The following is an 18239-nucleotide window of genomic DNA, read 5'->3' on the forward strand; positions in this document are numbered from 1 at the left end:
TATCAGGCACAGTGTAGGAGAGGGCCTGTGGAGATTCAGGTTGATCTCATGCTGGATTTTATTCTTACGGGGGGAGGCACGAAGGGGGTGATTTCAGGTATATACGAATTTCTTCTATTTTCTTTCTTAGAGGGGCACCCTATTAGAGCCAGGGCGAAATGGGAGGCTGACCTGGGGGTGATTGACAACGATTGTTGGGATTCAATATTGGAGTACGTGCCCAAGATCTCGATGAGCGAGCCTGGGAGGTTGTCACAATTATTTGTTATCCATAGGGCTTACAGAACTCCGGACATGTTATTCAAAGCTGGTCTGAGACCTAATTCGGAATGCCCTAGGTGCTCACAATCCGAGGCGGGCATCCTCCATATGATGTGGCAATGCCCCAGGCTGTCCTCCTTTTGGATTGTGGTACTGAATAAGGTGGGATTGACATAACTGCTCTATGCCACGGGACCCTTTGGTATGTGTTTTGGGCTACGTAGAGGAGATTGTAACTGATAATCTGTACAAAATGGTTATTGCTAGATTGCAGTTTATTGCGCGAAAGCTGATTGCTAAGTTCTGGATTAGGGAAGAGCCACCAACGAGAAGAGACTGTATGACGCAAGTGGACCACATTATCGCTCTGGAGAGGAGCATTTACCTTAAGAGAAACAAGATGGACCTTTTCAGCAGGTTGTGGAATCCGTGGCTCGAATCAACGTGATTTAAGTGACTGTTTCTGTTCCTGGGTTCTCTGCCCTCTCGAGGGCAATACCAACAAGTCATCTTCCTTTTCTTGTATAACTATGTACGATGTAGCAAACTGGGGTGGTTTTTGTCAGGTCTCTAAGGTTGGGGGGGGAGGGGTTGTGGGAGTTGGGTTTGGGGTTTTAAAATTTCTTAAAAAGTTAAATACATGTGTGTACTGCTTACAGTAACGTAATTTACATGTATTACCCTTACTGTTTAATAAAAATATCTGATTTAAAAAAGAAACACTAAGGCTAAGTGCACACGTTGCAGAATTGCCGCGGACATTTCCGCAGCAATTCTGCAGCTCCTGTCACGGGTATATCGCATGCGGAATTGGCATGCATATTCCCGCTAAACACTAGCGTATTGCAAGCATAATTAGCTTGCAGAGTGCTAGCATTTTCCAAGCGATCTGTAGCATCGCTTAGAAAACTGATTGACAGGTTGGTCACACAAACTAAGGGTACCGTCTCACAGTGGCACTTTGGTCGCTACGACGGTACGATCCGTGACGTTCCAGCGATATCGTTACGATATCGCTGTGTCTGACACGCAGCAGTGATCAGGGACCCTGCTGAGAATCGTACGTCGTAGCAGATCGTTTGGAACTTTCTTTCGTCGCTGGATCTCCCGCTGTCATCGCTGGATCGTTGTGTGTGACACCGATCCAGCGATGCGTTCGCTTGTAACCAGGGTAAACATCGGGTTACTAAGCGCAGGGCTGCGCTTAGTAACCCGATGTTTACCCTGGTTACCATCATAAATGTAAAAAAAAAACAAAAAACAGTACATACTCACATTCCGGTGTCTGTCCCCCGGCGTTCTGCTTCTCTGCACTGTGAGCGCCGGCCGGCCGGAAAGCGAGCACAGCGGTGACGTCACCGCTGTGCTCTGCTTTTACTTTACGGCCGGCGCTCACAGTCAGTGCGGGAAGCGGACGCCGGGGGACAGACACCGGAATGTGAGTATGTACTGTTTGGTTTTTTTTACATTTACGATGGTAACCAGGGTAAACATCGGGTTACTAAGCGCGGCCCTGCGCTTAGTAACCCGATGTTTACCCTGGTTACCCAGGGACTTCGGCATCATTGGTCGCTGGAGAGCTGTCTGTGTGACAGCTCCCCAGCGACCACACAACGACTTACCAACGATCACGGCCAGGTCGTATCGCTGGTCGTGATCGTTGGTAAATCGTTTAGTGTAACGGTACCCATAGTGTTTGACAAGTGTGACCAACTTTTTACTATTGATGCTGCCTATGCAGCATCAATAGTAAGATAGAATGTTAAAAATAATTTAAAAAATGGTTATACTCACCTTCCGCAGACAGCCGATCTCAGCAGCTTCCGTTCCTATAGATGGTGTGTGTGAAGGACCTTCGATGACGTCGCGGTCACGTGACCGTGATGTCATCGCAGGTCCTTCACACACACCATCTATAGGAACGGAAGCGGCAGCGTGCACCGCTGAGAGGCGGGAAGACTCCGGGGGCCATCGAAGGTGAGTATATGACTATTTTTTATTTTAATTCTCTTTTTTTTTTTTAACATATGGTGCCCAGTCCGTGGAGGAGAGTCTCCTCTCCTCCACCCTGGGTACCAACCGCACATAATCTGCTTACTTCCCGCAATGTGGGCACAGCCCCGTGCAGGAAGAAAGCAGATCAATGCATTCCTAGGTGTGCGGAATCCCCACGATTCCGCAAATTTAATGAACATGCTGCGTTTTTTTCTGGAATGTGATTCCGCTCAGGAAAGCAACGCAGCATGTGCACAAAAAATGCGGATTGCATTCTATTAAATAGGATGCTTAATGTGAGCGGTTTTTTCGCGGTTTTATAGAGAAAAATCTGCTACGTGTGCACACAGCCTAAAAGAAATCAAGAACAAAAAATGTGGTAGTCAGTAATGGTTACTTTTTTTAACCAAGCATAGGGGAAAAATTATGGAATCATGAAAAACGAACAAACAAAAAACCCTCCAACACATCACTAGTATTTTGTTGCACCACCTCTGTCTTTTCTAACAGCTTGCCGTCTCTGAGGCCTGGACTTAATGAGGGTCACACAGGACTCTGCATCAATCTGGCTCCAACTTTCTCTGATTGCTGCTGCCAGATCAGCTTTGCAGGTTGGAGCCTTGTCATGGACCATTTTCTTCAACTTCCACCAAAGATTGTCAATTGGATTGAGCTCCGGACTATTTGCAGGCCATGACATTGTCTTTTTTCACAGTTTTTGCTCTATGGCAGGATGCATTATCATCTTGAAAAATGATTTCATCATCCCCAAACATCCTTTCAATTGATGGGATAAGAAAAGTGTCCAAAATATCAACATAAACTTGTGCATTTATTGAAGATGTAATGACAGCCGTCTCCCCAGTGCCTTTACCTGACATGCAGCCCCATATCATCAATGACTGTGGGAATGTGCATGTTCTCTTCAGGCAGTCATCTGTATAAATCTCATTGGAACGGCACCAAACAAAGGTTCCAGCATCATCACCTTGCCCAATGCAGATTCTAGGGCTGCCACTAAGAATTTTGGGGCCCCATACTGGCAAAATTTTTGGGTCCCCCTTAAGACTCCGCCCCATCTCCACCCCTCGAAATGTCCACAGTCCCATCGCTCTCTCTTGGAAAAACTCCACTTCTCACCAATCACACATTAACAGTTCCCATCACCAGATCACACACATAGCCAGCAGATTTTGTTTTGGCCAAAAGGATTTTTAAATCTGCCACGACGACAAGGTAGACTCTTTTGGCCAGGCCCTACTCTACTCTAATGTATGACACATTTGTTAAAATATGCAATACAATTTAGGTATATTTTTATTTTTCAAATGACCAATAATACCACATACAAAGGACAAATACAACACCATGACCAGACACCATATTATCACCACATAGTGACCTATACTATCTACAAGGAACAAATACCGCCACACCATGTCCAGACCACATATTACCACCACAGTGACCGAACAATATCGCATACAAGGGACAAATACCACTGCAGCATGTACAGACCACATATTACCACCACATGGTGACCAACTACATACAAGGAACAAATACCAACACAACATGACCAGACGAGATATTACCACCACATTGTGACTGAATAGTACAAGACTGATCATTAATAAAAAAAACCACAATACCATCACCATACTTGCCATTATACACAGGAGATCTGTACTTAGTATGCAGTGCCAGTGTACAGGTAATACAGTGATCACCAGTGACATATACAGGTCTATATATAGTGCCAGTGTACAGGTAATACAGTGATCACCAGTGACACACACAGGTCTATATATATAGTGTCAGTGTACAGGTAATACAGGGATCACCAGTGACATTATACACAGGAGCTCTGTATATAATGTATAGGTAATACAGTGATCACTGGTGACATTATACACAGGAGCTCTGTATATAGTGTATAGTGTACAGATAATATAGTGATCACCAGTGACATTATACACAGGAGCTCTGTATACAGTATACAGTGTATGGTGTCAGTGTACAGGTGACATACTGACTCACTAGTGACGTCTCTAGCTGAAGTCCTTTATCTTTGGGTTTCTTTTTAATCCAGCGCAGACCGCCATCACTTCTTTCAGCCAGGACTCGTCTCTGCATAAAATAACACAGTTATCTAGAGCACCGCTTCCAGAGCACATTCCCCACTTTTTCCCTTTCTTCTACACTACACATCTGAATACAGACATTCACCCACCATTAATAATTGGTTATTGTGCAACCCACCATTCCAAATATAAATTAAATACGCCACTGTGCCCCCACTATCTATATATAGCCACTTTCCCCATTTAATATATAAATTAATTAGCACCTGTACTCTTTCCCCCAATTTATTTCCAGTCACTTTATCCTCAACGATCCCACTATGTACCTCCCGCTCTAACCCTAACTCCGATTCATTATAGTTACATGCCCCTTCTGCCTCAATTCATTGTCATGTCTTCCCTCTCCCCCCCTCTATTCATTATCAACTGCTCTTCCCCCACCCTCAAAATTCATTATTTGCTCTCCCTACCTTCAATACACCATTGGCTCTCCCCACCTTCAATTCAATTGCTGTCCACCGTCCCTCACACTCACTTCATGTGCAGTCCCCATCACCCCCACTTCATCATTTGCAGTCCACCTTACTTCATCATTTAGTCCCCTATTCCCCCTTCACTTCATCTGCAGTCCCCGCACCCCCACTTCATTATTTGCAGTCCTCCATCATTTAGTCCCCTATCCCCCTTCACTTCATCTGCAGTCCCCCTTACTTCATTTGCAGCCCCCTATCATTTCATCATGTGCAGTGCCCCTCAAACACACTTCATCATCTGCAGTCCGCATCACCCCATCATCTGCAGCCCCCTATCATTTCATCATGCGCAGTGCCCCCTCAAACACACTTCATCTGCAGCCCCCTATCATTTCATCATGCACAGTGCCCCCTCAAACACACTTCATCATCTGCAGCCCCCTATCATTTCATCATGCGTAGTGCCCCCTCAAACACACTTCATCTGCAGCCCCCTATCATTTCATCATGCACAGTGCCCCCTCAAACACACTTCATCATCTGCAGTCTCACTCCCCCCCCCCCCCCCCCCTCACCCATTTAAAAAAGCAAAAATGTTTTTTATACTTACCTCAGTCGTTCCGGGGCGTCTAGAGTGTTTTGAGCAGTGAAGCAGCAGCTAGAATGGAGGGGCTGTAGTCAGGACCTGCAGGGAGCCCCTACATTCTAGCTACAGCCGAGCAGGAGCCGCGCTGGCGACTAGGTAAGACGGCCGTGCACAGCTCCAAAAAGGCTCCTGGGCCCCAGCACCGACGTGTGCGCCGCAGTGCACAGTATTTTAGTGCACAATGGGGCCCTATCAGTAGAAGCACAACAGTGGGGCCCCGGATCTGCGGGGCCCTCTGTACTGCTGCTGACAGGGCCCCATACAGCAGAAAGGGCAGTAATGCCCTGATGGCGGCCCTGGCAGATTCGCGATTCATCACTGAATATGACTTTCATCCAGTCATCCACAGTCCATGATTGCTTTTCCTTAGCCCATTGTAACCTTGTTTTTTCCTGTTTAGGTGTTAATGATGGCTTTCGTTTAGCTTTTCTGTATGTAAATCCCATTTCCTTTAGGCGGTTTCTTACAGTTCGGTCACAGACGTTGACTCCAGTTTCCTCCCATTCGTTCCTCATTTGTTTTCTTGTGCATTTCCTGTTTTGGAGACATATTGCTTTAAGTTTCCAGTCTTGACGCTTTGATGTCTTCCTTGGTCTACCAGTATGTTTGCCTTTAACAACCTTCCCATGTTTGTATTTGGTCCAGATTTTAGTCACAGCCGACTGTGAACAACCAACATCTTTTGCAACATTACGTGATGATTTACCCTCTTAAGAGTTTGATAATCCTCTCCTTTGTTTCAATTGACATCTCTTGTGTTGGAGCCATGATTCATGTCCGTCCACTTGGTGCAGCAGCTCTCCAAGGTGCGATCACTCCTTTTTAGATGCAGACTAACGAGCAGATCTAATTTGATGCAGGTGTTAGTTTTGGGAATGAAAATTTACAGGGTGATTCCATAATTTTTTCCCCCCTGCTTGGTTAAAAAAAAAAGTAACCATTACTGACTACCATATTTTTTGTTCTTGATTTCTTTTAGTGTTTCTTAAAGCCAGAAAGTTGCCATTTGAAATGACTTTAGTTTTGTGCCATGTCTGTGATCGGCTTTTTTTATACAAAATTTAAACCACTGAATGAACATCCTCCAAGGCCGGTGATTCCATAATTTTTGACAGGGGTTATAAATCAGCTGCTCACTGACTGGTTCTCACCGTTGCGAGTTGTAGTGTTTATAGCAGAGAGCTGCATTATCCGATATTTCATCAGATTTGTTCGGGATCACAAAACGTTACTGATGTGCATGCAGTGTGAGTGCAGCTCTGGATGTGAGTGGAGCATAGAAGATAGAATGCAGCGATTGTTACACCACTCGTTAGGCTACTTTCACACTAGCGTCGTACGACGCATGTCGCAATGCGACGACGTACCGACGCATACTGTGCCAAAAAAAGCACAGCGGGAGCAGCGGATGCAGTTTTTCAACGCATCCGCTGCCCCATTGTGATGTCCGGGGAGGTGGGGGCGGAGTCCCGGCCGCGCATGCGTGGTCGGAAAAGGCGGACACGACACACCAAAAAACGTTACATGTAACTTTTTTTGTGCCGACGGTCCGACGCAACACGACGCATCCGTGGCACGACAGATGCAACGTGTGGCAATCCATCGCAATGCGTCGTTAATGCAAGTTTATGGAGAAAAGTTTTTTCCCAAAACAACGCATTGCGACGTGCGTCGTACGACGCTAGTGTGAAAGCAGCCTAAATGGTCTGGAGACCCCAATGAACTTTTTTTTTTTTCCTTCAAGTAAGGGGCGAGCAATTTTCTACAATTTGGCATTTTCTAGATCCAACCACACAGAAGCTGAGAAGTCAGAACTGATCTCAAGCAATGGTCACAGACAAATCTGCAAGGCTTTCTGTGCCCCTCACTGTGCTTTTCCACATCCGTTAGTTGTATGATAGCATTGACACAAGTCACAATACAAGCTGCAGCCAGTGCATGCACACAACCAGACACATGCACTGCAACCAGCGCGCCCACACCTGACACACACACCTGACACACCGCAACAAGCACACACACACCACAACAAACACACACCCCGCAAACACACAGCACCCACCGCAACAAGCACACACACCGCAAACACACACACCGCAACAAGCACACACACCACAAACACACACACACCGCAACAAGCACACACACCTGACACACCCGCCGCAACCAGCGCGCACACACACCGCAACAAGCACACACACCTGACACACACGTCGCCAGCATTGCACACACCTGACACACCCGCCACAACCAGCGCACACACCTAACACACACCGCAACAAGCACACACACCGCAACAAGCGCACACACCTGACACACGTCGCCAGCAATGCACACACACGCCGCAACCAGCGCACACACCCGACACACGCCGCAACCAGCATGCGCACACACTGCACCAAGCACACGCACTGCAACCAGCGCACCCACACCTGACACACACGTCGCCAGCATTGCACACACACACCTGACACACACACCGCAACAAGCACACACACCTGACACACGCCGCAAGCATTGCACTCGTTTTTCTCTTCTTTCCTTTTTTTTTGGCATTTCAGTTTTTTTATTTCATTTCCAGACTAATCCTACTTTTCTTTTTTTATTTAATGCAAATTACAGAGACCAGGTAACTATTTCTGGAATTGTGTCACACAGAACAAAATGTATTTACAAAGAGGGAAAGAAGGGGCCGGGGGGCTGCAGAGGCGGCGATGGACAAGAGGCATCAGAAGTGACAGAAAATAAAAAAATTATATATATATATTATAGAGCGTCACCGCGCCGCCGGGGCCGGGATACAGGGGTGGGGGGGAGGGATACACGGGGGGGGGGGATACACGGGGGGGGGGGGGGGTGTGTGTCTGTTTTCAGTCATGAAGGCATTCAAGTAGTAATAATATCTCTGGCGGTGAACGCAGGCACGGGGGCCATGGCTGGGGGGGAGGGGGACGTTTAGCTTTTCTTTTTGCGCACCAGGACGACGGTGGACTTTTCCCGGCAGATTTAGGGCCACTCTCAGAGTCGCCCGTCAGAAAACACATGCGGCAGCGATATTACAGGCAAAGCAACTATATATATATATATATATATATATATATATATATATATATATATATATATATATCTCCTATAGAGAAAACAATCCCAGCTGCAGGCGACATTCTGAGCATGTGCCGGCCGCCTCTTCCCTCTCCGCACCGGCCGCCCCTTTTCGCCTTGCACCGGCCGCCCCTTCCCGCCTTGCACCGGCCGCCTCTTCCCTCCCCACGCCGGCCGCCCTGACCTTTCCCTCTCCTGGCCGCCCCTTTTCGCCTTGCACCGGCCGCCCCTTTTCGCCTTGCACCGGCCGCCCCTTTTCGCCTTGCACCGGCCGCCCCTTTTCGCCTTGCACCGGCCGCCCCTTCCCACCTGGCGGCACATAAGACTTCATCGTCATACAAATTTAAAAATAATATTATTGCATTTTTGCATGTGAAAAAAAGAAACAAAATAAAAGACAAAGCAGCGACCACCGCGGCAGACCCCCAACTCCCCTCCCCCGTGCTGCCTGTGACGTCGTGGTGCCTCCGGCCGTCCATTACATGCACTGTGCTTTTATCTGGGAGATGTCGCCTCTGCGGCACGGAGAAGAGTAGCGGAGAAGGGGCCGATCCAGAAAGTGTTAAAAACAAAACGTGTGTGTGTATATATATATATATATATATATATATATATATATATATATATATATATATATATATATATATATATAGATGCGTCTTAACGGCAGACGGTGGGGTGAGAGGCGGCACAGTGCAGACGGATGGGACGGCGGTGCCAGAAGCCGAGCTCTCCGACGACACGTTATAGCATAGAATGCAGAGTCACTCCAATCACATCCAAAGCTGCGGCAATCCCATAATGCATAACTAGAGCAGTCGCTCTGCAGCTTTGGCTGTGACTAGAGAATAGGATATGACAAATACAGACGATTGCGGGATCGGACAGTTAATACTTCATCAATCGCTTGAAGGTCAGAGACCGAGACAAGGAGCGACAAGCCCCCCGAGCAGCCGAGCCCCCCGAGCAGCCGCTCTACCGCCGAGGACGCCCACAGCACACGCTGCTCCGCCGCACACAAATGTACCGTAGCGTCAGGAACAGAGCGCCCCCGGGGGTAGGATAAAACACCTGATGAGTGGCCCCCAGCGCGGCCTCTGGTGCCTCAGACCCCGGAGCATAAAGGACATGGAGGCGCGATCAGGCGGCTCCAGAGATCCAGAATCTGCCACCAGCCGTCACATGTGCGTAATATATGAGCTGCCCCTTTAAGAGAGAATCTGCTCGGATACATAGAAATGACCCTGGAGATCCTCGGGCTTACGGTCAGTGCCCCTTTATGGCAGCGGGTACATCAACGCCGGGCTGAGGGCTTATCTCTAGATTCTGGGGTCACCCCCATAGTGGTGTAAGGCGCCAATCCTGACAAACCCCGAATATCGGGAAGGGGCCGCATCAGGGGGATGGTAAATGGCCATTGTTCTCTATCCGAGTGCTACAGAACACGACATGGGGGCAATAATAGTCCAACAAAGAGTTAATGCCCAAGTGAGCTGCTCAGGGGTGGAGAAGAGCGGCCACATAACATAATGAACCAATCAGAGCCAACCTTCTCTATGAGCAAGCCAATCAGAGAAGCCGGGAGAGCAGCCAATGAAGAGTCACATTCCCCACCCAGTCCTTCCCCCGCAGTACATTTGGCAAAATTAACAGGAAAACAAAAACTGAGACGAGTCTGCAATCAATGGAGGGAAAATGAAGAAAAAATATAAAAAACAAAACTAGGCCGGACAGGCGGAGGAGCAGCGGACAGGCGGAGGAGCAGCGGACAGGCGGAGGAGCAGCGGACAGGCGGTGTGTGCAGTGAGGCAGGGCGGTCACGGGTCTCATAATAAGGCACTCCGAGATTCTATCCGGTGCGATGATGGAGGAGCCGAACCCGCTGAGCGCAGAATGTACAGCAAAATGACAGACAGGGGAGACCAGCGCGGCAGCAGCCAATCAGCAAGCCGTCCTCTGCTGCAGCCAATCAGCAAGTCGTCCTCTGCTGCGGCCAATCAGCAAGCTGTCCTCTGCTGTGGCCAATCAGCAAGCCGTCCTCTGCTGCGGCCAATCAGCAAGCCGTCCTCTGCTGTGGCCAATCAGCAAGCCGTCCTCTGCTGAGGCCCGAGTGGGGGGGGGGGGGGGAAGCGGACCCCTCCCCTCGCACAAGAACACTCCTATGGAGTGAGAGTAAAAACAGACAAAAATAAAAAAAAAGAATAAAAAGGGAAAAAAAAAAAATCTGAATCCTGCGGTATTTATAGATATTTTACAAGGTTAAATAACAATAATAATTATAATAATAAAAAACTGAACCACTAAAATCCGCGTGGGTGGCGCTTCCTTTACAGTTTATGTATATATATATATTTTCTTTTTTTCTTGATAAATGTGGCCAGTGTTTGGTGGAAGAGTCCGGGGACAAGAGGGCGAGCGCGGCCCCTCTCTCCTTCCCCACCCTCTTGCTACTTTGCCCGTTTCCTTCTCGTCCGTGCGCAGAACATGCTTCAGGTATCGGCTCAGGTGGAGTTGGAGGCGGAGGCCGCGGCGGAGGTGTTGGTCGGCCCGCGGTCCCCGGGGTTCGAGTCTAAATGACAAAAACAGAGAAATCAAAACAACAAATCACGTCCAGAGGACACAGAGGGCCGAGCGAGACCCTCACTGGGGGTAGGAGGGGACGGACCTGGCCGTCCTCATGTTGGGGCCTCCACCACCCCACCAGGGCCACACACTTCAGGGCAGTAACCGATTCCACACATTTATGGCAGATCCATAGGACTAGTGGGGGTCGCATCGGACTCCTGTACTGCCCTAGACCACCAGGGCGGCGGGTAGTTAACCCCTCGCGAGCCCACACAACCAGGGATGTCGGCCCCCAGACCCTCACCGCCCTGCTGACTCCACATTGGTTTCAATGAAGACCACTGCAGCCAATCACAACTGGTGGCCCCCGACATCATGTCAGTGTTTACACAGTGCCCTCAGGGGCCACACAATGGCCATAGCTGAATAGTAACGCAGGGCAGGCAACTCACCTGATGTCGCCGTGGAACTCGTGGGGGTGGACACGGAGGCCTGGTTCCGAGCGTGGGCCGGGATTAGGATAGACGATAGCGAGGGGTTACTGGACAGCTCTGGAAAAAAGAAAGACGGGTCAAAGGACGACGGAATGAAAACATGGCGGGAACGATACAGAACAGTGAGGGGGAAAATAACCTCCGACCATCAGGGGTACAGAGATCCGGGACAGGAGTAAGGACTGTCAGCAGAATCAAGAGCGCAGCTCTGGGATATAAACCAGGAGGTAACTCAGGATCAGTAATGTAATGTATGTACACAGTGACTGCACCAGCAGAATAGTGAGTGCAGCTCTGGGGTATAATACAGGATGTAACTCAGGATCAGTAATGTAATGTATGTACACAGTGACTGCACCAGAAGAATAGTGAGTGCAGCTCTGGGGTATAATACAGGATGTAACTCAGGATCAGTAATGTAATGTATGTACACAGTGACTGCACCAGCAGAATAGTGAGTGCAGCTCTGGGGTATAATACAGGATGTAACTCAGGATCAGTAATGTAATGTATGTACACAGTGACTGCACTAGCAGAATAGTGAGCGCAGCTCTGGGGTATAATACAGGATGTAACTCAGGATCAGTAATGTAATGTATGTACACAGTGACTGCACCAGCAGAATAGTGAGTGCAGCTCTGGGGTATAATACAGGATGTAACTCAGGATCAGTAATGTAATGTATGTACACAGTGACTGCACCAGCAGAATAGTGAGTGCAGCTCTGGGGTATAGTACAGGACGTAACTCAGGATCAGTAATGTAATGTATGTACACAGTGACTGCACCAGCAGAATAGTGAGTGCAGCTCTGGGGTATAGTACAGGACGTAACTCAGGATCAGTAATGTAATGTATGTACACAGTGACTGCACCAGCAGAATAGTGAGTGCAGCTCTGGGGTATAATACAGGAGGTAACTCAGGATCAGTAATGTAATGTATGTACACAGTGACTGCACCAGCAGAATAGTGAGTGCAGCTCTGGGGTATAATACAGGATGTAACTCAGGATCAGTAATGTAATGTATGTACACAGTGACTGCACCAGCAGAATAGTGAGTGCAGCTCTGGGGTATAATACAGGAGGTAACTCAGGATCAGTAATGTAATGTATGTACACAGTGACTGCACCAGCAGAATAGTGAGTGCAGCTCTGGGGTATAATACAGGATGTAACTCAGGATCAGTAATGTAATGTATGCACACAGTGACTGCACCAGCAGAATAGTGAGTGCAGCTCTGGGGTATAATACAGGATGTAACTCAGGATCAGTAATGTAATGTATGTACATAGTGACTCCACCAGCAGAATAGTGAGTGCAGCTCTGGGGTATAATACAGGAGGTAACAGGATCAGTAATGTAATGTATGTACATAGTGACTGCACCAGCAGAATAGTGAGTGCAGCTCTGGGGTATAATACAGGACGTAACTCAGGATCAGTAATGTATGTACACAGTGACTGCACCAGCAGAATAGTGAGTGCAGCTCTGGGGTATAATACAGGATGTAACTCAGGATCAGTAATGTAATGTATGTACACAGTGACTGTACCAGCAGAATAGTGAGTGCAGCTCTGGGGTATAATACAGGAGGTAACTCAGGATCAGTAATGTAATGTATGTACACAGTGACTGCACCAGCAGAATAGTGAGTGCAGCTCTGGGGTATAATACAGGACGTAACTCAGGATCAGTAATGTATGTACACAGTGACTGCACCAGCAGAATAGTGAGTGCAGCTCTGGGGTATAATACAGGAGGTAACTCAGGATCAGTAATGTAATGTATGTACACAGTGACTGCACCAGCAGAATAGTGAGTGCAGCTCTGGGGTATAATACAGGATGTAACTCAGGATCAGTAATGTAATGTATGTACACAGTGACTGCACCAGCAGAATAGTGAGTGCAGCTCTGGGGTATAATACAGGATGTAACTCAGGATCAGTAATGTAATGTATGTACACAGTGACTGCACCAGCAGAATAGTGAGTGCAGCTCTGGGGTATAATACAGGACGTAACTCAGGATCAGTAATGTATGTACACAGTGACTGCACCAGCAGAATAGTGAGTGCAGCTCTGGGGTATAATACAGGATGTAACTCAGGATCAGTAATGTAATGTATGTACACAGTGACTGCACCAGCAGAATAGTGAGTGCAGCTCTGGGGTATAGTACAGGACGTAACTCAGGATCAGTAATGTAATGTATGTACACAGTGACTGTACCAGCAGAATAGTGAGTGCAGCTCTGGGGTATAATACAGGAGGTAACTCAGGATCAGTAATGTAATGTATGTACACAGTGACTGCACCAGCAGAATAGTGAGTGCAGCTCTGGGGTATAGTACAGGACGTAACTCAGGATCAGTAATGTAATGTATGTACACAGTGACTGCACCAGCAGAATAGTGAGTGCAGCTCTGGGGTATAGTACAGGACGTAACTCAGGATCAGTAATGTAATGTATGTACACAGTGACTGTACCAGCAGAATAGTGAGTGCAGCTCTGGGGTATAATACAGGAGGTAACTCAGGATCAGTAATGTAATGTATGTACACAGTGACTGCACCAGCAGAATAGTGAGTGCAGCTCTGGGGTATAATACAGGATGTAACTCAGGATCAGTAATGTAATGTATGTACACAGTGACTGCACCAGCAGAATAGTGAGTGCAGCTCTGGGGTATAATACAGGATGTAACTCAGGATCAGTAATGTAATGTATGTACACAGTGACTGCACCAGCAGAATAGTGAGTGCAGCTCTGGGGTATAAACCAGGAGGTAACTCAGGATCACTAATGTAATGTATGTACACAGTGACTGCACCAGCAGAATAGTGAGTGCTGCTCTGGGGTATAATACAGGAGGTAACTCAGGATCAGTAATGTAATGTATGTACACAGTGACTGCACCAGCAGAATAGTGAGAGCAGCTCTGGGGTATAATACAGGACGTAACTCAGGATCAGTAATGTAATGTCTGTACACAGTGACTGCACCAGCAGAATAGTGAGTGCAGCTCTGGAGTATAATACAGGATGTAACTCAGGATCAGTTATGTAATGTATGTACACAGTGACTGCACCAGCAGAATAGTGAGCGCAGCTCTGCGGTATAAACCAGGAGGTAACTCAGGATCACTAATGTAATGTATGTACACAGTGACTGCACCAGCAGAATAGTGAGTGCTGCTCTGGGGTATAATACAGGATGTAACTCAGGATCAGTAATGTAATGTATGTACACAGTGACTGCACCAGCAGAATAGTGAGTGCAGCTCTGGGGTATAATACAGGATGTAACTCAGGATCAGTAATGTAATGTATGTACACAGTGACTGCACCAGCAGAATCAAGAGCGCAGCTCTGGGGTATAAACCAGGAGGTAACTCAGGATCACTAATGTAATGTATGTACACAGTGACTGCACCAGCAGAATAGTGAGTGCTGCTCTGGGGTATAATACAGGATGTAACTCAGGATCAGTAATGTAATGTATGTACACAGTGACTGCACCAGCAGAATCAAGAGCGCAGCTCTGGGGTATAAACCAGGAGGTAACTCAGGATCACTAATGTAATGTATGTACACAGTGACTGCACCAGCAGAATAGTGAGTGCAGCTCTGGGGTATAAACCAGGAGGTAACTCAGGATCACTAATGTAATGTATGTACACAGTGACTGCACCAGCAGAATAGTGAGTGCTGCTCTGGGGTATAATACAGGATGTAACTCAGGATCAGTAATGTAATGTATGTACACAGTGACTGCACCAGCAGAATCAAGAGCGCAGCTCTGGGGTATAAACCAGGAGGTAACTCAGGATCACTAATGTAATGTATGTACACAGTGACTGCACCAGCAGAATAGTGAGTGCAGCTCTGGGGTATAAACCAGGAGGTAACTCAGGATCACTAATGTAATGTATGTACACAGTGACTGCACCAGCAGAATAGTGAGTGCTGCTCTGGGGTATAATACAGGATGTAACTCAGGACCAGTAATGTAATGTATGTACACAGTGACTGCACCAGCAGAATCAAGAGCGCAGCTCTGGGGTATAAACCAGGAGGTAACTCAGGATCACTAATGTAATGTATGTACACAGTGACTTCACCAGCAGAATAGTGAGTGCAGCTCTGGGGTATAAACCAGGAGGTAACTCAGGATCACTAATGTAATGTATGTACACAGTGACTGCACCAGCAGAATAGTGAGTGCTGCTCTGGGGTATAATACAGGATGTAACTCAGGATCAGTAATGTAATGTATGTACACAGTGACTACACCAGCAGAATAGTGAGTGCAGCTCTGGAGTATGATACAGGATGTAACTCAGGATCAGTAATGTAATGTATGTACACAGTGACTGCACCAGCAGAATAGTGAGTGCAGCTCTGGAGTATAATACAGGATATAACTCAGGATCAGTAATGTAATGTATGTACACAGTGACTGCACCAGCAGAATAGTGAGTGCAGCTCTGGGGTATAATACAGGATGTAACTCAGGATCAGTAATGTAATGTATGTACACAGTGACTGCACCAGCAGAACAGTGAGTGCAGCTCTGGAGTATAATACAGGATGTAACTCAGGATCAGTAATGTAATGTAATGTATGTACACAGTGACTGCACCAGCAGAATAGTGAGTGCAGCTCTGGAGTATAATACAGGATGTAACTCAGGATCAGTAATGTAATGTATGTACACAGTGACTGCACCAGCAGAACAGTGAGTGCAGCTCTGGAGTATAATACAGGATGTAACTCAGGATCAGTAATGTAATGTATGTACACAGTGACTGCACCAGCAGAATAGTGAGTGCAGCTCTTGGGTAAAATACAGGATGTAACTCAGGATCAGTAATGTAATGTATGTACACAGTGACTGCACCAGCAGAATAGTGAGTGCAGCTCTGGAGTATAATACAGGATGTAACCCAGGATCAGTAATGTAATGTATGTACACAGTGACTGCACCAGCAGAATAGTGAGTGCAGCACTGGGGTATAATACAGGACGTAACTCAGGATCAGTAATGTAATGTATGTACACAGTGACTGCACCAGCAGAATAGTGAGTGCAGCTCTGCAGTATAATACAGGATGTAACTCAGGATCAGTAATGTAATGTATGTACACAGTGACTGCACCAGCAGAATAGTGAGTGCAGCTCTGCAGTATAATACAGGATGTAACTCAGGATCAGTAATGTAATGTATGTACACACTGCACAGTGACTGCACCAGCAGAATAGTGAGTGCAGCTCTGCAGTATAATACAGGATGTAACTCAGGATCAGTAATGTAATGTATGTACACAGTGACTGCACCAGCAGAATAGTGAGTGCAGCTCTGCAGTATAATACAGGATGTAACTCAGGATCAGTAATGTAATGTATGTACACAGTGACTGCACCAGCAGAATAGTGAGTGCAGCTCTGGGGTATAATACAGGATGTAACTCAGGATCAGTAATGTAATGTATGTACACAGTGACTGCACCAGCAGAATAGTGAGTGCAGCTCTGGGGTATAATACAGGATGTAACTCAGGATCAGTAATGTAATGTATGTACACAGTGACTGCACCAGCAGAATAGTGAGTGCAGCTCTGGGGTATAATACAGGATGTAACTCAGGATCAGTAATGTAATGTATGTACACAGTGACTGCACCAGCAGAATAGTGAGTGCAGCTCTGGGGTATAATACAGGATGTAACTCAGGATCAGTATTTTAATGTATGTACACAGTGACTGCACCAGCAGAATAGTGAGTGCAGCTCTGGAGTATAATACAGGAGGTAACTCAGGATCAGTAATGTAATGTATGTACACAGTGACTGCACCAGCAGAATAGTGAGCGCAGCTCTGGAGTATAATACAGGATGTAACTCAGGGTCAGTAATGTAATGTATGTACACAGTGACTGCACCAGCAGAATAGTGAGTGCAGCTCTGGGGTATAATACAGGGTGTAACTCAGGATCAGTAATGTAATGTATGTACACAGTGACTGCACCAGCAGAATAGTGAGTGCAGCTCTGGGGTATAATACAGGATGTAACTCAGGATCAGTAATGTAATGTATGTACACAGTGACTGCACCAGCAGAATAGTGAGTGCAGCTCTGGAGTATAATACAGGATGTAACTCAGGATCAGTAATGTATGTACACAGTGACTGCACCAGCAGAATAGTGCGTGCAGCTCTGGGGTATAATACAGGATGTAACTCAGGATCAGTAATGTAATGTATGTACACAGTGACTGCACCAGCAGAATAGTGAGTGCAGCTCTGGAGTATAATACAGGATGTAACTCAGGATCAGTAATGTATGTACACAGTGACTGCACCAGCAGAATAGTGAGTACAGCTCTGGAGTATAATACAGGATGTAACTCAGGATCAGTAATGTGTGTACACAGAGACTGCACCAGCAGAATAGTGAGTACAGCTCTGGAGTATAATACAGGATGTAACTCAGGATCAGTAATGTAATGTATGTACACAGTGACTGCACCAGCAGAATAGTGAGTGCAGCTCTGGGGTATAATACAGGATGTAACTCAGGATCAGTATTTTAATGTATGTACACAGTGACTGCACCAG

General features: G+C 46.9%; 1 protein-coding gene across 2 annotated transcripts in view; it reads right to left on the reverse strand.

Annotated features, from left to right (window-relative positions):
* Positions 1–10784: 10784 nt before the first annotated feature.
* The window catches only part of GSK3B (glycogen synthase kinase 3 beta), a 98925-nt gene continuing 91470 nt past the window's right edge, over positions 10785–18239 (reverse strand). For both annotated transcript variants that reach the window (XM_077293624.1, XM_077293623.1), the window contains exons 10-11: positions 11579–11677; positions 10785–11130 (exon numbers count right to left, since the gene is read on the reverse strand). In XM_077293624.1, coding sequence (XP_077149739.1) covers positions 11063–11130; positions 11579–11677 — 167 coding nt within the window. In that variant the 3' untranslated portion in view covers positions 10785–11062. The remainder of the gene's footprint in view (positions 11131–11578; positions 11678–18239) is intronic.

This window comes from Ranitomeya variabilis, chromosome 3 (genome assembly GCF_051348905.1).
Source record: "Ranitomeya variabilis isolate aRanVar5 chromosome 3, aRanVar5.hap1, whole genome shotgun sequence".
NCBI classification, from domain to species: domain Eukaryota; kingdom Metazoa; phylum Chordata; class Amphibia; order Anura; family Dendrobatidae; genus Ranitomeya; species Ranitomeya variabilis.